This window comes from Bufo gargarizans, chromosome 2 (genome assembly GCF_014858855.1).
Source record: "Bufo gargarizans isolate SCDJY-AF-19 chromosome 2, ASM1485885v1, whole genome shotgun sequence".
Taxonomy (NCBI): domain Eukaryota; kingdom Metazoa; phylum Chordata; class Amphibia; order Anura; family Bufonidae; genus Bufo; species Bufo gargarizans.
The window spans coordinates 307,401,548-307,423,784 of NC_058081.1; the positions used below are offsets into that span (position 1 = coordinate 307,401,548).

At 42.3% G+C, this 22,237-nt stretch overlaps 2 protein-coding genes across 2 annotated transcripts in view; one reads left to right on the forward strand and one right to left on the reverse strand.

Moving 5' to 3' along the window:
• CPM (carboxypeptidase M) overlaps nucleotides 1–22,237 on the reverse strand; it is a 115,832-nt gene that overhangs the window by 15,174 nt on the left and 78,421 nt on the right. The window contains exon 3 of the mRNA XM_044277166.1: nucleotides 3,664–3,761. Coding sequence (XP_044133101.1) covers nucleotides 3,664–3,761 — 98 coding nt within the window. The remainder of the gene's footprint in view (nucleotides 1–3,663; nucleotides 3,762–22,237) is intronic.
• Nucleotides 11,633–13,750, forward strand: LOC122925809 (E3 SUMO-protein ligase ZBED1-like). The gene is made up of 2 exons (XM_044277165.1): nucleotides 11,633–13,000; nucleotides 13,200–13,750. Exons 1-2 carry the CDS (start codon nucleotides 11,762–11,764, stop codon nucleotides 13,686–13,688), a joined length of 1,728 nt encoding a protein of 575 aa, XP_044133100.1. The 5' UTR covers nucleotides 11,633–11,761; the 3' UTR covers nucleotides 13,689–13,750.

The following is a 22,237-nucleotide window of genomic DNA, read 5'->3' on the forward strand; positions in this document are numbered from 1 at the left end:
AGGAGGAAACCTTTGCTTTCCAAGAGAAACATCGAGGCCAGACTGACATTTGCCAGAGATAAAGTTGACAAAGACCAGGACTTCTGGAATAATGTTCTTTGGACAGATGAGTCCAAAATTGAATTATTTGGACACAACAGCAGAGGACATGTTTGGCGTAAACCAAACACAGCATTCCAAGAAAAGAACCTCATACCAACTGTGAAGCATGGAGGTGGAAGTGTCATGGTTTGGGGCTGCTTTGCTGCAGCAGGACCTGGTCAGCTCACCATCATAGAATCCACGATGAATTCTACTGTGTATCAGAAGGTGCTTGAAGAACATGTGAGACCATCAGTTAGAAAATTAAAGCTGAAGCGGAACTGGACCATGCAACATGACAATGACCCAAAACATACTAGTAAATCAACCAAAGATTGGCTGAAAAAGAAGAAATGGAGAGTCCTGGAATGGCCAAGTCAAAGTCCAGATTTGAATCCCATTGAGATGCTGTGGGGTGACTTGAAAAGGGCTGTACGTGCAAGAAACCCCTCAAACATCTCACAGCTGAAAAAGTTCTGCATTGAGGAGTGGGGTAAAATTTCCTCAGACCGATGTCGAAGACTGGTAGATGGCTACAAGAACCGTCTCACTGCAGTTATTTCAGCCAAAGGAGGTAACACTCGCTATTAGGGGCAAGGGTGTCCTATCTTTTTCCTCAGTTAGAATAGGCATTTTTGTAGAATGACATTTACAGAAGATCTTGAAAAGACTTTTCTTCAGTTTTCTTTGTTTAGTTGGATTACTTTAATCTCTCTGTATTGTTGAAACGGAGATGAAATAACCTTTTATTAAAAATGTTACAAAAAACCACATGCTTTCAAAGGGTGTCCTAATTTTTTCACATGACTGTATATCAGGTTACTACCTCATGCCCTAGTATCTGAAAATTGCCCGTAGTAAGTTTATTGATGTGTGTAACACCACTTCTAATACTATCTTTACAGTGTAGTTTTCCTTCATCAATTTAGGCTGGTTTCATACTAGCATTAGAGATTCGCCAGGCTGTTATATGTTGGAAATATGCAGGAATGTGGCCGGATCTCTGCTGGTCCCCATTATAGTTAATGGGGCCGGGAGCTGGACAGAGGCTTTCAACCTTCTGGCAATGCCGGAATGCAAAGAGATCAGGCAGTCTGTTACCTGCCACAACAGCCTGCTGGATCTCTGGCACTAGTATGAAACTAGTCTTAATTATATTGTTACCAGGCCTTCTAACTCACTACTTTAGCAGCTCCTATGTCTTAGACTTATTAATTACTGACTTTTAATGTTATCATTATGGGCTACTTTGAGCTCCTACAGCTCAGTGCAGGGTTTTGGGTGATGTCCGCTTTACAATGTAGCGTCCCTAGTGACCACACATACGCTGTAACCAAGTCCGACCCAGGTGGGTGACATAGGCTTCCCCTGTGACCGGTATGTCACCCTGGTGGTGGGGTCGATGTACGAACACTATGGAGGGCGCCAAGTAAAAATGGCACCAAGTTCTTCTCCTTGTCTGACTGCAACTACCGCTACATCACACTGGCTGCTGGATACTGTGAGTGGCTCAATAATGAACTGGATGGTTTACACCATATGATATCTATTCTTCTGGATTTAAGCCTTTGATTGTTTGATCAGCATTGTTCCTTGTGGTGTATATCCATGTCACAACACTGATCAATCGATGAGTTAATGTCCCGGTTATCTTTAATTATTGGTGGTCGTATGCTCTGGGTAGCAGTCCTTGATCTAGCACTGGACATGGCCATTGTGTGGTGTCTCTTTACACAGGACAATCGATTGGATGTTAATCTCTAAATACGTTATAGGTCCCATGAAGAACCCAAGTGGGGCAAACGTGTTGGGACAGTGTGGGTTTAAATGGGGTGTATCGGAGTAGGTTCCAATGCAGGGTTCTCCCACCATCTGGGTGATTCCCTGTGGTTAGAGGTAGTTAGGGTTGACTAGGGAAAGCTACCACAGCCCCGCCCTATATGCTCCCTATTATGATAATGTCATTGTTTTTTCGTCATATTAATTTTGGACCCTTTATCTATTTTTGTTTTGTCTATCCAGTTACATTGGACTAGTTTTATCTTTATTAATTAAAAGTTATGTATTAATTCTTGTTTACATTCAGCCAGGCCCTATTTTTCATTAGAAGGGCAGACGTATCTCTCAGCGTTGTTATTAGAATGATATTCCAAATAGCTCCTGAGAATGCTTACGTTAATACTTTGTTATGCAAAGCCTAGACTCTACTTGAAGTGCGAAATATACATGCATTATTAGTTGCTACATACCTCTTACCCTGTCGAATTCTAAGGTTTTGTCACTTTATAATATTGTACCTGCAATTACCTATGTGAATCTGTCGTCATACTTTGTCACCTGTACAATTCTCAGTTTAAAAAAAAATAGTGTAAAACCCAATAAACGCTTTAATTATAAAGTTATGTATTAATGAATACAGTGATAAGTTATAAAGAACATGGAAAATTCAGCCCGCACAACCCCTAGCAGGTGCAGATTGCTATGGCGAAATAGAGATATAAATGTAAAAACACAAAATGCAATCGCACACTGCAACCAGCACTCTGCCCTGCCTTTATGCTGGATGTTGAATAAGGCATTGGTGTACATTTTGGCCAAAGCGTAATAAGCCACTCACCACGTCAAGGTCGCCTTCATGAGTGGTCCCTAACACTAGTTGCTACCTATCTAGTGTTAGGGACCACTCATGAAGGCGACCTTGACGTGGTGAGTGGCTTATTACGCTTTGGCCAAAATGTACACCAATGCCTTATTCAACATCCAGCATAAAGGCAGGGCAGAGTGCTGGTTGCAGTGTGCGATTGCATTTTGTGTTTTTACATTTATATCTCTATTTCGCCATAGCAATCTGCACCTGCTAGGGGTTGTGCGGGCTGAATTTTCCATATTTTTCTCTTTGTAGTACATATTGGAGGTGTGGCAATCTCCAAGCAGTCAAGCACACCTGTCCAGATTAATCTGCCCCCTGGAGGCTGGTTTTAAAGTCAATATAAAACTGAGTCTGCTTATACAGCACCTACCAGTAGCCATTAGGCTCCAGGAGAAGTATATAGTGGGCTCAGCATGCATGTGAGTACTTGCATCCCTGGATCCGTTGAAAGCTGTAATGGCACCGGACGGGGTTAAAAGCAGAGTGTGCTTGGCGTGCATGCTGTGCCTGCGCTCCCTGGACTTTATGTGGCTGTCATGGCCCATAAAAGGTAGCAACTAGTGTTAGGGACCACTCATGAAGGCGACCTTGACGTGGTGAGTGGCTTATTACGCTTTGGCCAAAATGTACACCAATGCCTTATTCAACATCCAGCATAAAGGCAGGGCAGAGTGCTGGTTGCAGTGTGCGATTGCATTTTGTGTTTTTACATTTATAAAGAACATGGCCTGTCATAATAATCATATACATTCAGTGACTGGGGAATAGATGGAAATAATCCTTTTTATTAATGTCATAATTCAACAGGTCACTAATATATCCTGGGACAAAACATCACTTACCTATAATACAACCAGAGATGAATTTCTAATATTTACAATGAGAAAAGTATCAAAGTGCAAGCAGTAATTTAGGATCTCTCGGAAACATACCTCATTTCCATGCATATTTGCAACATACTTGAATTCTGGAATTCCAACTGTATGCTTATCTGGGTATTTCCCTATAACCAAAACCCAAAGATTTCTACCTATAGAAAATTAGGATATAAAATCATGTTACAAATAGAAAATAATAATTATTTTATTATAATTTATTGTTATATATTATATTATTGTAATATAACCACAGTTTGTGAGGACTGAGTGCTCACTTTCCACTGCTAGTTTTAAGGGGTTCTCCAGGAATTAAGGAAATGTAAATACTTAAATATTATTTTATAATAAATATATTCACAAATACCTTTCATTAGTTATAATGGCTCGTTTTGTCTAGGGAGCAATCAATAGGAGAAATAAAATGGCCGCCGTCCTATTAGTACAAACAAAACCTGTCTTAATCACATAGCAGGACAAGTTACTTCAGAACACTGAGGTAAAGAGCTGCCGCATCCTTCTCTCTGCTCTGCTTGTCAGGGATTATGATCCTTAATACAGGTGCAGCTCTGTGGCAATGGAGATAAGGAGACATGAGAGGAGGGTGATTTGTGGCTATTGAGCAGCAGCACTTGAATGCAGTCGCCATTACCACCGCCCCACATTACCACAGTCTTTCCTGTCCATCCTCTGTACTTCATGTATCCTCATGAACTCCATTCCCACAGATTCAGCTGAAGATCTTCTCATCTGTTATTAGGAGCATAATCCCTGACAAGTAGAGCAGAGAGGAGGCTGAGGCAGCTCTTTACCTCAGTGTTGTAAAGTAACTTGTCCTCATGTGTGGTCAGGACAGGTTTTCTGTGTACTAATAGGACAGCGGCCATTTTGTTTCTCCTGATGATTGCTCCCCAGACAAAACCAGCCATTAAAACTAATGAAAAGTATTTGGGAATATATTTACATTGAAGTAATATTTAAGTATTTTCATTTTCTTAATTCCCGGAGAACCCCTTTAAGTAAATGAATATGTGGGTGTAAAAGTAGCAAAGCTTAGACTGTTTTACTGTATCTCTCTCTGTAAAGAAGCCTTCGTCCAATGCATGTAAAAATTTAGAGGATTAGAGGATATGCTATCCTTATTTCTGTCACAGCTATCTATAAGAATGCCTTTCGACTGTCAGATACCTGCGATGTTCTGTTTTAGTTAATTTCTAAGTTAAGTACAAATCTTATATTTAAAGGGAACCTGTCATGTGGATATTTGATTATAATCCAACTAATTATATACAATCATTAACTACTAAAAAGTGCCTTAGATGTATCCACTTACTGGTGTGACAGATGGTTAGCTCATAATATACACACAAAGATGCCACATGCTAATGAGCTGATTTGAGTCCAGTGTGATGTCATTGAGTCCAGCGTATATTTAATTCAGAGCTATAGCCACTCCCCTGCCCACCTGCTGCTGATTCATATGGAAAAAACTGTCATTCAGCAGCAGGTGGGCGGGGAGAGTCAGAAGCTCATGAATATTCAGGACTCATCATTATCAGCTGGAGCTTTTCAATACAAGATGTTGGCAGATTGACTGGGTCAATTATAGAAAGTGACCCAGCATTTTGCTTAGAGAATCAGTCACTTATTTATGTTGCCCTTAGTTAGGACACCATAAAACTGGTGACAGGTTCCCTTTAAGTGCATTTTATAAAAAAAATAAAAAAAAATAAACAATATATCTCATTGACCGATGAGTATTTGTCAGGTTTACAATGTTTTTAGCAGGCAGAATATCATATCCCGCTACCCTATTCTATCCATCGACTTACACCTATAGGTGGCACTAGACAGGCAGTTTTTTCCTTCCTTTTTCCAGGGAGCATTGCCTGTAATACTATCTACACCATCTGATTTTCCACAAGGTTCTCTGCACCTTCGAATAGCACTTACAAAGGCAAAAGAAGCCCTACTCTGTAATAATGAGAAGCAAAAAAGAGCATTCAGAGTCAGAGGTCCAGACTGTCATGAATTTGTGTACATCTACTGCATATTATTGTAAGTTTTCGTTTGGCTCTGTTCACGTATTCATGTTTGTTTGTCATAAGGACTTCTCAGGGTGCGATGTCCTTATGGGCATCCCTCCTGAAGATCTAGGGTGAGTCTGTGTGTGTGGCCATTAAGTTCCTCAACCTCCTGCTACCGCAGCTCCCCCTTCTGGGGGGAGGGACAAACCTAGTTTTTGAGAAGCCTATGCACATGTTGGATCACAGGCAGGGTTTACCAAAGCTATAGAACAGGGATGGCCAACCTGAGGCTATCCGGCTGTTGCAAAACCAAAACTCCCAGCATGCCCACACTGCCTACAGCTATCAGCCTACAGCAGGGCATGGTAGGAGTTGTAGTTTTACAACAGCTGGAGAGCTGCAGGTTGGCTATCCCTGCTCTAGAAAATGGAGGCAACAGGCCCCCCAACTTTTGAAAGACCTTTTGGCTTCGGGGTTGGGAAACAAGTTGGAGTCCTTTCTCAGTTTAAAGAGGGATTTTGATATACCTCATCCTTTTGAGCACTTCTTTTTTATGTAACCATTCATCCAGACCTGTATCAACCCATATCTTTTTTTTTTTAAGTTTTAAAATTTGTTATTTAAAAAAATGTAGTACATACACATAAAGTACGTGTTATAATAATAACAGGGTAGATGACAGGCAATAGGTATGTTAAAACGCATTACATGTTTGGATACCAAGGACCATGAGCCATACATTGAGTATCTGAACTACAATCATTTTACATACAGGTATTCATATATGGATTGTTTAGCCTTATGATCTTAAGTGCTATTCGTGTCCAGATTAAAGCTATTATACTAAGGTGTTTAGGGGGAAGTTCCTAGAATTGTTCCAGGCGCTCCAAATAGATCTAAAGGGGTTAAGCCTGCGATTTTCCCAAGCCGAGATCTCCTCAAACCTGTAAATCTGGTCTAGTTTCTCAGTCCATTGAGATATGGAAGGGAAATCAGATGATAGCCAAAATTTCTGAACAAGAAGGCGGGCTGCGCTTAGCATACAATAGAAAAGGCGAGTAGGGGTCCTTCTATAACCCCATATCTTACCGTAATGCAGCACATAATAAAAATTGTACTTGTTAGTTTACTGGTATCCGCTTTGCTTCACATGCCCTCAGGAATGCTCTTCTAAGAGATTCACTCACTGCTGTCATCTCCTGTGAGGCTCTGTGGGCATTCCTGTGGATTTCACATGCACGAGCACAAGCTCTGCTGCCCTGCCCCCACATCCTGTTACACAGCACAGCTAAGCCCCCATATCCTGTTACACAGCACAGCCCCCACATCCTGTTACACAGCACAGCTCTGCGGCTCCGCTCCCATATCATGTTACACAGCACAGCTCTGCTGCCCCACCCCCACATCCTGTTACACAGCACAGCTAGCAGCCACTTACATATACAGGTGAAACGCGAAAAATTAGACTATCGTGCAAAATTTCATTCATTTCAGTAATGCTACTTAAAAGGTGAAACTAACATATGAGACTTACTAGAGATGAGCGAATTTCATATTTCGAAATTCGTTCACACTTCGTTTGGTGGTAAAAGGTGAATTGCGTTATTGATTCCATTACCACGAACCATAACGCAATTCTATGACGGAATGCATAACTGAATGCCTTTAGAGGTATGACACTGCTGAGGTGTTATGGAAGACCAGGATGCTTCAATAGCAGCCTTCAGCTCTTCTGCATTGTTCGGTCTCATGTCTCTCATCTTTCTCTTGGCAATGCCCCATAGATTCTCTATGGGGTTCAGGTTAGGTGAGTTTGCTGGCCAATCAAGCACAGTAATCCCAGGTTTTGGTACTTTTGGCAGTGTGGGCAGGTGCCAAGTCCTGCTGGAAAATGAAGTCACCATCTCCATAAAGCTCTTCTGCGGAAGGAAGCATGAAGTGCACCAAAATCTCCTGGTAGATAGCTGTGTTGACTCTGGACTTAATGAAGCACAGTGGACCAACACCAGTAGATGACATGGCTCCCCAAATCAACACAGACTGTGGAAACTTCACACTGGACTTCAAGCATCTTGCATTGTGTGCCTCTCCATTCTTTCTCCAGACTCTGGGTCCTTGGTTTCCAAATGAGATGCAAAAGTTTGGACCACTGAGCAACAGACCAGTTCTTTTTTTCTTTAGCTCGGGTAAGACGCTTCTGATGTTGTTTGTTGTTCAGGAGAGGCTTGACAAGAGGAATACGACATTTGAAGCCCATGTCCAGGATCCATCTGTGTGTGGTGGCTCTTGATGTACTAACTACAGCCGCAGTCCACTCCTTGTGAAAGTCCCCAACGCTTTTGAATGGCCTTTTCCTGACAATCCTCTCCAGGCTGCGGTCATCCTTGCTGGTTGTGCACCTTTTACTTCCACACTTGTCCCTTCCACATAACTTTGCCTTCTTATGGAGGGTGTCAATGATGGTTTTCTGCACATCTGTCAGGTGAGCAGTCTTTCCCATGATTGTGATTCCTACTGAACCAGACAGAAACAGTTTAACCCCTTAAGGACCCTGACAGTTTTCACCTTAAGGACCAGGCGATTTTTTGCAAATCTGACATGTCACTTTATGTGGTGATAACTTTAAAACGCTTTTATTTATCCAGGCCATTTTGAGACTGTTTTCTCGTCACATATTGTACTTTATGATAGTGGTAAAATTGAGTAAAAATAAAATAAATCATTTTTATTTATAAAAAAATATAAAATTTACCAAAAATGTGGAAAAAGTTGCAAATTTCCAAGTTTCTATTTCTCTACTTTTATAATAGTAATACCTCTAAAAATAGTTATTACTTTACATTCCCCATATGTCTACTTCATGTTTGGATAATTTTGTGAATTACATTTTATTTTTGGGGACGTTAGAAGGCTTAGAAGTTTAGAAGCAAATCTTGAAATTTTTCAGAAAATTTCCAAAACCCACTTTTTAAGGACCAGTTAAGGTCTGAAGTCACTTTGTGAGGCTTACATAATAGAAAACACATCAACATGCTGGGAGCTGTAGTTCTTTCCTCTTATACCTCCTCCCTTCCTCTGAAATCCCATAATTACAGCCTGGACATGCTGGGAGTTGTAGTCCTCTCATCTTATACATCCCTGTAATCTCTCTTGATGCTGTTATATAAATTATGCTTTCCATTCTGTGTGTTGTATTGTCACCCACTGTCCCAGGTATGGTGTCCTACTTTTTGGAAGTTATGAAAGCGATCACCCTAACCTGTTATATAATGTACGCAATACATGTAGGGTTACCAGTGGTTTGCCAGGCAGCTGCCAACCCTAGTGGAGACCAGGCACCCCGCCAAATAGCTGTTTTCGGCAGCTTGAAATCAAAACAGTGGATGGAGCCGAAAGCAAAAGGCTCCATCAACTGTGCAGTGGCCTTGAAGTTGCCACCATATTGCAGCTTGTAACGGGGTGGTGCTGCCCCTTTAAATTATTTCATCAATGCTTTCAGTGTAATAGCCGGTGCAGATGGAGCCCAGCAGTCATGTACGATAACTGTCCTCTGTTAACTGTCTTCTTGTGTCTGATGTGGAAAGGGGCCGAGCACCAATCAGGGATGTGGCTGGTGATCAGTCAGATGTCTAGGCTCAGTCAAGGAGAGAAGACAGCAAGAGGCAGTTGAGGGGAAGATGACAGTTGGGAGGAGGGAAGAGAGTGTCTAATGGCCTCGATTGCGCACAGGGAGCCAACCGTCTAGAAATTCCTGGACAGTCCGTAAAAATAGCTAACTTTTTTTTGCAGTGTCCGTGAAAAAAATAATTGAATTTTTGTGGAGGTTGGTGGCACTTTAGAAGGTGACTATGATGGTAATTCTCAGCATTTTAGACTTCACAGTAAACAATGGTAATGTCTTCAGTATTAGTTTCTGATCTATAGACATGTATTACTTATAATCTTTATAGTTAATTATAGTTTTCCAATTTGTCCGTAAAAAAAATTTGACGTTGTGATCTTTGGATAAATTATCCAGAAAAAAAAAACAACATTTAGGTTGGCAACCCTGATGGAGCGGCCCTGACAAAAGAGCCCTGATCCATGTGCTCCGCCCCATCTTGTAAGCGTGAGTTGTTAGAAACCGAGTGCCCTCAGGGCAAGATATGTAACTATAGGGCCATGTGCCTTAGTGAAAGACTGACACCATCAATCTGTCCACCTGATAGACTGTTCAGTTGCCCATAGCAGCCACCAAGCTTATAATAACAAAGTGACCATCAAGCTTTGTGCCCAATTGTAACTAAGCACTGCACCTCCTGCTCGAATAAAGTCAAGATGCAAGTGTCTGTCTCATGGCTGCGCCACCCTCAAGTGGGTCCCAGGATAGGGTTGAGGGTCACATATAAAACTGACCGGACAATGCTGTTAATCTGTAGCTCTGCAAGGGGTTCAATACGAGCCACTGGTCTGGGGGCTTGTTGTCGGCAGTGTTGTCAGTAACAGAACAAACCTGCTTCCCCAAAGCAGAAAACCCTGCGATCGTCAGGGGGAACAATATACATACCGCGGTTATCCAAACTGGAATATATTGACACAGTGCGGTCAGTAAGCGATTAAGGGCATCTGCAGTAAGGCACATTGACAGTCACTAAAGGGTTAACCCTTCAGAACACTGCGACATCACAAGCACGTGTGTCATAAGGGAAAAACCCTTGGAAAAAGCGGGTGAACAGCCATATTTGGTGCCGTACTTCATGGCCTGAGGACCTTGAGCTTGACTACCCCCGCCCACTGTACCTTGACGAAATTTGGAGGTTCTAGCAGGAAGCCCATCGCCCAATGGGAGGAAAGGGACAGCCGCTTAGCCAACCAGATCAGCCCGGCTGCTGCACCCCTCCTCCTTCCCCCCCTTATTATTTATGTTGCAGCCACATAGTGGCATTACCCTCTAAGCCCAAGGGAAGGGCAGCCCTTCAGCCATGCATGGTTCCCTAGAGGTTTCCTCCACAGGGGGTTTTCCTCTCCTGAGTGCTGGAGGGCGACTCTCCGTGAGTCGGGGGTTTGCCATTTTCTATTTTGAATAAACAATTTCGCCATTTATCCCCAATTAATGTGTTCTGTGTCTTTATTCTGTGTCTTTAATTTGCGTACTTTGGTTTCAGGGGTGTATGCATGATTTTCTCAGAGAAGAGCTTAAATGGGTATTCCCATCTGGGACATATATGGCATATATTGATAGGATGTGCTATAAATGTCCTATAGGTGGGGGACTAGGGCTGTTGAATATAATCGATGCAGCGATGCATCGCGATTCGACCCCCAGCGATTCTGCATCGATGCGGTTGCTTTAAATAATCGATGCATGTTGATGACGTCAGCGTCGCGTCCGCCAAGCAGAGCCGAGTTGGAAAAAAAAGTTTTTGGGCGCCTTCTTTCCCGCCTCCCGCTGACGTGACGACAGTGACACCCCCCTCCCCCTGTGTCGCACACTCCGAGTCCCTTCATCCATCACAGGCAGCAGGAGAGGAGACCCGCAGGTGCCACGTGCCAGCCAGACTCTGCCACCTTGTTGTGACAGGTAGGTGACCATCACACAGATACACCACTCACAGAGACTGCAGCTGGTCACTGCCTGTTATTACCGTACCTAAAAAAAAAAATAGTGTCACCTCACCTGTCCGTTTTTCCTCACTCCTCAGGCTCAGTCCAGTCCACCACAGGCAGGAGGAGAATCGCTCCACCACCAGCAGCCAGCAGTGTTACTTTTTCTGTTGATCTCGTGGCAGGCTTTAGGCTTAGTCACTCAAATTATTATTATTATTTTTTTTCAAACTGACAGAGTTTGACAACATCATCGTCACGTCAAGACTTGTGTCATCCCTACTCACAAATTCACATAGATGCCTGGCATGCATTGCATTTGCTAGTAAATAAAAATGGCAGAAGTAGAACAAAATGAACGAGAGATAAAAAATGCACCTAGCTTTTTAAAAGCAAACATCTGGGAACATTTTGGCTTTTATGAAAAAAGTAGGAAGCACGAATTGGACAAGTCATACGCTGTGTGTAAAATCTGTCACACAAAAATTAAATATCTAGGGAATACTACTAATCTGAGAAACCACGTCAGCCGTTTTCACCCAGAAATGCTAAAACCTACCACCACCACCACCAAGGAAATGAACCCAGATCAGCCAAGAATTGATGCAATGTTACAGTCAACTTTGCCGCCCAACTCTGAAAAGGTAAAGAGAATAACAAAAGCTGTGGCAGCTTTCATAGCGAAGGACCTGCGCCCTTACTCTGTTGTGGAAAACAGTGGGTTTCGCTACCTTTTGAAGACGATAGAGCCGCGTTACAAGATCCCGTCACGAAGTCACTTTACAGAAAACGTCATACCTGCACTCTACCACGAAACCAAAGCTAAGATAATTGCATCAATGAGCCAAGCAAGTAGAGTCGCAATAACGTGTGATTCCTGGACTTCAGTCACGACAGAGTCTTATGTTACAATAACAGCACATTACGTTAGTAAGGACTGGCAGATTTTGTCGCATGTACTGCAAACGAGAGCCATTTATGAGTCTCACACGGGTGCTCATCTGGCAGAGCTACTTTCTCATGTTGTGGAAGAATGGCAGCTGTCCGATAAATCTGTAGTGCTTGTGACCGACAACGCGTCAAACATGATAGTTGCAGCTCAAGTTGGAAAATTCCCCCATGTGAAATGCTTCGCCCATACACTGAATCTTGCATCCCAGCGAGCGTTGAAAGTGGCCACTCTCTCTAGGCTTCTTGGCAGAGTACGTCGGATATCCACATTCTTTCACCGCAGCACTAGAGCAAGCCACTGTCTAAAAGAGAAACAGAAATGTCTTGGCCTGAAGAATCATAAGCTGATAACTGATGTGGCAACAAGATGGAACAGTGCATACGACATGGTCGAGAGGTTCTTGGAACAACAACCTGCAGTCTGTGCCACCTTGCTGTCTCCAGAAGTCAGAAGAGGAGAGTCCGATCTCTGCACTCTAAACGAAACAGATGTGTCAAATGCAGAGGATGCCGTGAGTGCATTAAAGCCAATGAAGGATGCAACCATGCTGATGTCAGAAGAGCGCAATCCAACAGTTTCTCTCATTGCCCCTATAAATGCACAACTTCTCCAGAGCATGACAGACACGATGGGAGACACACCCATGATCCATGAGATCAAGAATTCTATTAGAACAGATCTCCAGAAGAGGTACAGCAGTGAGGCCGAGAAGAAGATCCTTCATACAGCCTCTGCACTGGATCCTCGCTTTAAGGGACTGCCTTTCATCCTCACAGATGAAGAAAGATTGGAGATATTTAAAGGAGTCACTGAGGAAGCTGCATCCTTGGAGGTAATTAAATTAATTTGAAGAATTCCATCATGTTTCTTCTTGAAACGACAGTAGCACTACCACGCTTCTGAATCTGATGCGGTGCGGGAACTGTACTGTCCGTTTCCTGTGCTTTTTCATCACCCCATCAGAATCAAAGGCATTGACATTTGTGTTTTTACTTATTGTTTTTTTCCGTTTCTTTTTTGTTCAAACACAGATTACATCAGATGAGAGTGAGAGGACACAAGAGGATCATCAAGTGCCTAGAAGAAAACAAACTCTGGAAGAAGAGGACAGTTCACCCATCGAAGACAACCATTCTGAATCTCCACCATCTCCTCCCAAAAAGGCCAGATCGCTGCTCGTGAGTTTGCTGGGACAGTCTTTCACTGACACTGAAGGTACAATAGAACCCAAAAAGACCCCCTATGCCAAGGCTGAAGAGGAAATGGAAAACTATTGTAAAGCCCCACCTCTGCCTCTCACTGAGGACCCTTTGAACTGGTGGCGTGAGCATGAGGTCATATTTCCCCTCCTTTCTCGGCTGTCAAAGCAATACTTGTGTATCCCAGGTACAAGCGTGTCTGCAGAGCGGGTTTTCTCCACTGCAGGAGATGTGGTAACTGCAAAAAGAAGCGCCCTCAAACCAGACCATGTAGATCAATTGGTGTTCTTACAGAAAAATCTACATGTTCCCAAATGCTGAGCAGTGTTTTTAATTTTATAGATTTTGTTTATAGCATTGTCTCTGCCACTGAAATTTTTTATTTCTCTGTCTCCCCTGCCAGACTCCCCTTTTCCCTTCCCCTCCCCTTTCCTTTTCCCTTTCCCTCCCCTTTTCCCTTTCCCCTTTCCCTCCGCTTTTCCCTTTCCCTCCGCTTTTCCCTTTCCCTCCCCTTTTTCCCTCTCTCTCCTCCTTTCCTTTTTTTTCCCCTCTCTCCTCCTTCTTTCCTCCCTCTCTCCTCATTCTTTCCTTCCTCCCTCTCTCCTCATTCTTTCTTTCTTTCCTTCCTCCCTCTCTCCTCATTCTTTCCTTCCTCCCTCTCCCTCATTCTTTCCTTCCTCCCTCTCCCTCTTTCCTTCTCCAAGAGAAGGAAAGAAGGGGAGAGAGAGAGAGAGAAGGAAAGGGGAGAGACTAGAGGAGGAAAGGAGGAGAACTTTTCCTCTCCTCCGGCTCCTAGTCCTACTAGTCCTTTCCTCAATTTTACCTCATTCTTTCTCTCCTTTCTCTTTCTTTTTTCTCTCCTTTTTTCTGTCTTTCTCTATCTCTCTTTCAGTCTCCCTATCTCTCGTTCTGTCTCCCTCTCAGTCTCTCTATCTCTTTTTCCGTTTACCGCTCTCTGTGTCTGTCTCTGTGTCTGTCTGTGTGTATGTCTGTGTCTCTCTGTGTCTGTGTGTATGTCTGTGTCTCTGTGTCTGTCTGTCTGTGTCTGTCTGTCTGTCTCTGTCTGTCTGTGTCTCTGTGTCTGTCTGTCTGTGTCTCTGTGTCTGTCTGACTGTCTCTGTGTCTGTCTCTGTGAGTGTCTGTCTCTGTGTCTTTCTTTCTTTTTCTCCCCCCCTTTCCCTCCCCCCTCCCCCTTTCCCTCTTTCCTCCCCCCCTTCCCCTTTCCCTCCCCCCTTTCCCTTTTTCCTCCCCTTTCCCTTTTTCCTCCCCACCCCTCCCTCACGACGAGTTACTCCAACTCCATCCCTGTCATTGTCAACAAGACCAGTTACTTAACGGTTAACGCCAGTTATGCCACTCTCGTCCTCAACGGAACGCACTCAGTCACTGTGACTGACTGACTGACTGGTGGGGTGCCGTCGTGGCACTGGCAGTCAGACTGGCAGTGACCGCCTGCAGGTGACTGGCAGTGGTCGGCAGGTCGTGGCAATTGCAAACGATCAATGAATGTAACATTTTGTTATAATATGTATATTTGTAATTGTATAATATCATATATTCTAAGTTCACTGTGATGATTAATCAGAATATATGATATTATTCTAGCTTTTAGCAGCACTGGAGTGGAGAGGAGATGGAGAATGGTTTTCTATTATGCGACTGTCCGTCCGATCCATTTTGTATTTTTACACTGACGTGTTTTTTGGTGTTTTCCCAATGTGTCTGTCATGCTCTGAATTTCTGACTCTGTTTAGGGGTTTAACCTTCAACCAAAAGAATTCTGTATTTAATTCCAGACAACTGACGCCCGCCAAGCCACCAGAGGAAGGCAAATCCTTGAAAGAATAAATTGAAACTTAAAACCTGGAGTAAATCTTTATTGGATCACACAAATACACATTCACACAAACCAAAAAAACACACACCGACCTTCTGACATCATGTCTGACTATGGTGGCTGTGCCACATTGCCCGTCCTGTGGCCTGCCCTTTACCATTATGATTCAGTGAGGAGGATGTGTGTTTATTTTTTTTCTGGTATTCTGTGGTGTGTGTTTGTGATCCCATAAAGATTTGTCCAAGGTTTTCAGATTCAGTTGAAAATGTATTCTGTCAAGGATTTTCCAGCTTCCTCTAATGGTGGCATGGCTTGGCTTCAGTTGGTGTATCGTGGTAGAGTGCTTGCTGAGTGCTCAGTGCAGGTAACGTTTTCTGTAAAGTGACAACTCTGAGAGCTTATAGCACTGATCTAGACGTACTACCCATCTGGTGCTGGTGCTGGTGGTGGTGCTGGTGGTGGTGCTGCTCCTGCTGCCAAAACAATCACGGTGAACCAGGAAGTTCTGCAACACAGACAACTTGAACACACTGTGTGACAGACAGTTCCTGACTGTAAAACATCACAGTGAGTGAACCTATAACAGAGTCACTGTCTCACTGACTGTTATAGGTTCACTGACTCACTGTGATGTTTTACAGTCAGGAACTGAAGTGCTCCTTTTTTTGTAGGTACTGTTTAATATTATATAATATATAATATATATTATATGGTAAAACTTATAAACTAACTGCACCAGCCAGGCCAGCACAACAGTTTAATGTTACAGAGACACTGACAGTACTGTTTTAAATAAATACTGTTGTCTGCTGCACTGTTTTGTTCATTCAGACTTTGCTATATGATATGCAGGGAACTTGGTATGATTTGTTTAAATAGCAGATACAAATAAATATTTTTGTGCAATTTCTGACTGATTGAATTAATTTTTTGATGTAAAATTGAAAAACAAGGGGACTTGGGTAATAATCTTGATGCATCGTGATGCATCGCCAAATCGAATCGAATCGTGGACTTGATAATCGTAATCGCATCGAATCGTGAGACGAGTGAAGATGCGCAGCCCTATGGGGGACCCCCGCATATGTGCAGAACAGGGGTCCGAAGTGAACGGAGAGCACAGTGTGCATGTGTGGCGTCCTCTCCATTTATTGCTATGGAAGTTCCAGAAATAGCGAGCACACTTGGTAGTTTTCTGAAGTCCTATAGCAGCGAATGGAGAACAAGCAACACAAGCGCGGCCACCTCTCCATTCACCACTATGGGACTCCTGAAAATAGCCAAACCAGCGCTCAGCTATTTTCCAAAATTCCATAGCAGTGAATGAAGGGTGGCCGCACATGCGTGACTTGCTGTCTGTACACTTTGGGGGCCCCATCCTATAGATATTCCATAAATGTTCCAGATGGGAATACCCCTTAAAGTGAAAGTCATTTTGAAATAACCAAGTTAGCAGAGCGTTGCTAGGACTCAGAGCAGTGTTAGGAGTTAGCATCGTTGCTCAGAATAAGAGCAGTCGCTGGTGACGCCGAGGGTCAGCGACTGTTCAGGTGAACGCTGTGGGTGAATAGATCAAAATTCTCTGCCAATTTTATGGTATTGAAAAGATGCAAATTTTAGGGTCTATGCACACGACTGTAGATTGTAGATCCACAAAACACGGGTACCGGCTGTGTGAGTTCCGGTTCAGCCCTATGATAGAAATGCCACGGATTGTGGACAATAATAGGACATGCTCTATCTTTTTAGCGGGGCTGCAGAATGGAGTTGTGCACGCAGACAGCACATGGTGTGCTGTCTGCATCTTTTGCGGCCCCACTGAAATGAATGGGTCTCAGAAATACGGTTGTGTGAATGGACCCTTAGTCGCATATCCCATCCACAGTGATGCCAGGGGTGATAGCTCCGGTGCCCCCAAACTACCAGCCACTGTACCCCCATAATTGAAAACCACTGTGCCCCCAAACTGCTAGTCACCGAGTCTCCATAAGTGAAATCCACACTGCCCCTACAACCCCCAGTAATACTATTAAAGGGGTTATCCCATCATTAATATAAAACATGAAAATCAGACATCATATAGTACATGACAATCTCTTTCAAAGCTAGAACCAGCCCTGAACCTCACATGGATCCAGTATCTAACCATTCATTGCTCCAATGTAATGACCAGCGTCACGCACAGGGAGGGAAAAGGGAAAGCCCTGCCCAAGGGAGAGGGAAAGGTGGTGACCCCTGACTCACCTTGCGGCTGGCACCTGACTGCCCTGACGTCCCTAGACGGGTTCCTCACCCGTGCGGCGATCACGTGCCTAAACCCTGGCTTTCCCTAAAATGAGCCCTAGATAGTGAACGGGCCGGTGGGATCGCTAGTCCGCACCACTGACACTAAGAGGGAAACACCAGGGAGAGGACAGACAATACAGACAAACACATAAACCCAGGTGGGCGACCACAGCAGACCACAAAGGTCCAACAGGGATCCGGAGGGAAACGTTCTGGACCAACAACCAGAGAACGCAGATAGTTAGCTAAAAGTGGAAGGATTTTGCAGCTTTTTTTTTTAAATCAAATTTATGATTGATTTTTATTTTTTTGTCTCTACGGTATTGTGTTTAAAAATGCAGCATGTATAGGTAATATTTTGTTCTGGAGTTTTTACACCTCCTTCTCTAGCGGGAAAAAAAAACGCTTGTTAAGAAAAAGATATCTACACATTGTATTGAAAAAAGAGCACTAAAAAAACACCATTAAAAATGCATGTGGTTTGGAAAAAAAAAGTAGTTTCTATGGTGCTTTTTACTGGTTTGTGTGTGAACCACGATTTAGGGTCCTGACACTCATAAGTTTTGTCTGGCATTTCTGTTACCAATAAAAAAAAAATGCAAGCAGTTTTTTTGTCCACCTGTGTGTTTTGTTGCGTTTTAATGTTTTTTTTGTCAGGCATTGTTTGCAATCTGTGTGTTTGTCCACTACTATTTTTTTCATTGTAATTTTACCAATAGAGAAGGTAATGTAAAAATGCATGAGAAAACGCCAAGAGCTACAGGCAAAAAGACAAAAAAAAAAAAAAGACGCCTAATTTATATAAACGGCAGTAGCAAAAAAACATTTGTGTGTCTTGTGTTTCAAATTTCCCATAGATTTTCAGCCAACATCTGAAGCTTGTGTTTTTACTGCAAAAAAGGCAAAAGTGCAGAAAAACAACACTAAAAATGCAAAAGTACAGAAGAACACCAGCAGAAACCCTATGGTTGAAAGCACCATAATTTTATACAAAATGTGCACTATTGAAGTTCACCAGCAGAGGTCTCCCTAGTTGCATTTACTGGTTTATATTTCAGGATTTTTTTTCCAACAGAACAGTGCAGATATATTTATGCCATTTCATTATATTTTGCTATTATTATCGTCATTATTATGAAAAGTTTACCATGTATACATTATATAAAATAAATTACTGTCCTTTATTACTGCTTAATAGGTATTGTCACACATCCTTTTTTTTTTTTGCATTTTTTGGCTTGTAAAAATGCCATGAAATCCATGTAGTCCTCAAAGAGTTATTTAAAGTTGGTGTTTTTTAAGTCACATTTTAAAAAAAATGACACACCCAGAGCATGTTGCCGTTTTTTTTTTTTTTATTGCCAATGGAGCCAAAGTAAACTGTCTTAAAACGACAATACAAGAGAAAACAGTGGAGCAGATTTACTAATCCTTAATATAATATATTATAAGATACTTAATATAGTATATAATATATATTATATAATACAAATATATATAATATAATTAACCTAATATAATAAAAAACTTAGGCCTCATGCACAAGGCCGTTGTTTTAGTCCGCATCCGAGCCGCAGTTTTAGTGGCTCGGATGCGGCCACATTCACTTCAATGATTTGTTTTGCGGATCCGCAATTTGTGGACAGTAAAACACACAGCGGTCGTGTGCATGTAGCCTTAGGCTGTCTAGACATACATCAGATTTATCACAGTGGCCCATCAATGTCTATAGAAATTAGCTCTGCCTAGCCCCACATGAAGTTGTGGCTCAATGAAAAGAGGGTGTGATTTAGTTGTAAAGGAGCGTGAGCTAATATGGTACCATTTGCATCACAATAATGTTTAGGGAGGTGGTATAGATCAAAGTAACATCCACATAAATACCAGTCACGGATGTTCCTGTGACAGGTGGAAGGAGATCGGGGAGACTGACAACATGTGGTTTGATCTGACAGGTTTCCCTGTGGATCAATAGGCGTCTGTGTTGTTTCTGGTATGGCCCTTACCTCAGGTGTTGCTAATGTGGTTATTTAACCCCTTCAGGACCCTGCCCTTTTTCACCTTAAGGACCAGGCCATTTTTTGCAAATCTAACGTGTCACTTTATGTGATGATAACTTAAACGCTTTTACTTATCCCAGTCATTCTGAGATTGTTTTCTCGTCACATATTGTACTTCATGACAGTGGTAAATTTGAGTTAAAATATTTCATTTATTAAAAAAAATACCAAATATTTGGAAAAAATAGCAATTTTCAAAATTTCTATTTCTCTGCTTTTAAAACAGATAGTTATACCTCCTAAAATAGTTATTACTTTACATTTCCAATATGTCTACTTCATGTATGGATCATTTTGTAAATGACATTTTCTTTTTTTGGGACGTTAGAAGGCTTAGAAGTTTAGAAGCAAATCTTGAAATTTTTCTGAAAATTTTCAAAACCCACTTTTTAAGGACCAGTAACGGATCTCCTGGCACCCTGACCGGGTACCTCCGTCGATAGATGCTCCTAGTGCTTTCCGAGGACTCCAAGCACTCCACCGTACGCACTGCAGACCCCACGAACTGCCGCAGCTTGGTTGGGGTCTCACCGTCCTCCACCCACGCTTGACCCAAGACCGGGCTTCAGCTTCCAGTGGGTGGTGAACCTCTCCTAAAACCAGAGAGCAGGAACAGCTCTTACAAGAGCTAGTAGTTCTACCAGGGGAGTATAGCAAATCTCCAGTGTATAGCAATCCCCCAGTGTTGATCAGTTACCCAAACACCAGCCTCAACATGATGAAGGATAAAACAGGCACACTTTATTGAGGGCTACCCGCCCGTATTTATGCAGGTCCCCATCTGGTGGACACGCCCCTAGGGGACCAGATGGAAGACTGTAACACAGGACAGATATGCAGCAATTCAGGATACACAGATTCAATACATCCCCACAATGCATCATGGTTTCCTCCTCTCTGCCCTGGAGACACCCGATGCGCAATTCAATTATCTCTCAGGACAAAGGGAAATCGCCAATACACATGTGGAGACAACAGGACAGAAATCACCATTTAAACATACAATGTCACACCCTTACAGTAAACACAGACATTTAACATATCCCCAGATAGCTCAAGTCTGAGTGCATATTATTAGGTGAATGGCACTCAGACTACACAAATACAATAAAATTAGATATCTGGGTACCCTCACATAACATACAATACAATTCCAAAGACAGATTTAAGGTCTGTCTTCTCCTTTAAAGTTAGTATGGGCCATAATCCTGAGGCAAGAGGCTGGTAAACAGGCCCCTCCAAAACCCAGTGGCGAGGTTGGTTTCGCCACAGGCCCCATTTAAGATACTACACCCGTCAAGGTATTCAAAACTGATTTTACAAACTTTCTTAACCCTTTAGGTGTTCCACAGGAAATAAAGGAAAATGTAGATAAAATTTAACTTTTTTGGCAGGTTTTCCATTTTAATCCATTTTTTTCCAGTAACAAAGCAAGGGTTAACAGCCAAACAAAAGCTAATATTTATTGCCCCGATTCTGTAGTTTACAGAAACACCCCATATGTGGTCGTAAACTGCTGTACGGGCACACGCCAGGGCGCAGAAGGAAAGGAACGCAATATGGTTTTTGGAAGGCAGATTTCACTGGGATAATTTTAAGTTGCTATGTCACATTTGAAGACCCCCTGATGCACCTCTAGAGTAGAAATAAATAAATGACCCCATTTTGGAAACTACGGGATAAGGTAGCAGTTTTGTTGGTACTATTTTAGGGTACATATGATTTTTGGTTGCTCTATATTACACTTTTTGTGAGGCAAATTAACAAAAAATTGCTGTTTTGGCACCGTTTTTTTTGTTGCTATTTACAATGTTCATCTGACAGGTTAGATCATGTGCTATTTTTATAGAGCAGGTTGTTACAGACTCGACAATACCAAATATGATTGGTTGCTAGTTTAAGTTTTACATAATAAAGCATTTTTAATGTTTTTTTTTAGTGTCTCCGTATTCTGAAAGCCATAGTTTTTTTTTGTTTTTTTTTTTTGGGGGGCGACTTTCTTATGTAGGGGCAAATTTTTTGCGGGATGAGAGGACGGTTTGATTGGTAGGATATTATTATTTTTTTTACGGTGTTCACCAGAGGGGTTAGGTCATGTGATATTTCTATAGAGCAGGTCCTTACGGATGTGGCAATACCTAATAGGTATACATTATTTTTTTTGTTTTACACAATAATATAATTTTTTAAACAAACAAAAAAAAAAACAACATGTTTTAATGTCTCCATAGTCTGAGAGCCATATTTTTTTGGGCGATTGTCTTGGGTAGGGTATCATTTTGCGGGATGAGATGATGGTTTGATTGGAACTATTTTAGGGGGCATACATCTTTTTGTTCTCTTGGTGTTGCACGTTAAGTCGATACGGACGCGGCAATACCTAATATGTCAACTTTTCTTTTTTTACAAATTTTTTTTGCTTTATTTTTACTTGTAACTAAATTTTTTTGTAACACTATTTTTTTACTTTTTTTACACTATATTTTTTGTCCCACTCTGGGACTTCTGTATTGTAAAGCATTGGCTGTAAGTGTATTACTGAATGTAATACACTTACAGCCTGCTTGCCTGTGAGATTTAGGGGGCTGGATCTCACAGGCTGTCACGGAAGGCAGCCACGATGCCTAAGGAAGGCATCGGGCTGCCTTCCCTGCCATCGGGTCCCCGTCACAGCAGCACAGGGACCC

Bases quoted from the DNA above. Each gene is read 5' to 3' on its own strand.
- LOC122925809 (XM_044277165.1), top strand. From the start codon at position 11,762: ATGCTAAAACCTACCACCACCACCACCAAGGAAATGAACCCAGATCAG. The intron at 13,001-13,199 runs GTAATTAAATTA...GTTCAAACACAG, and splicing joins AGGAAGCTGCATCCTTGGAG to ATTACATCAGATGAGAGTGA.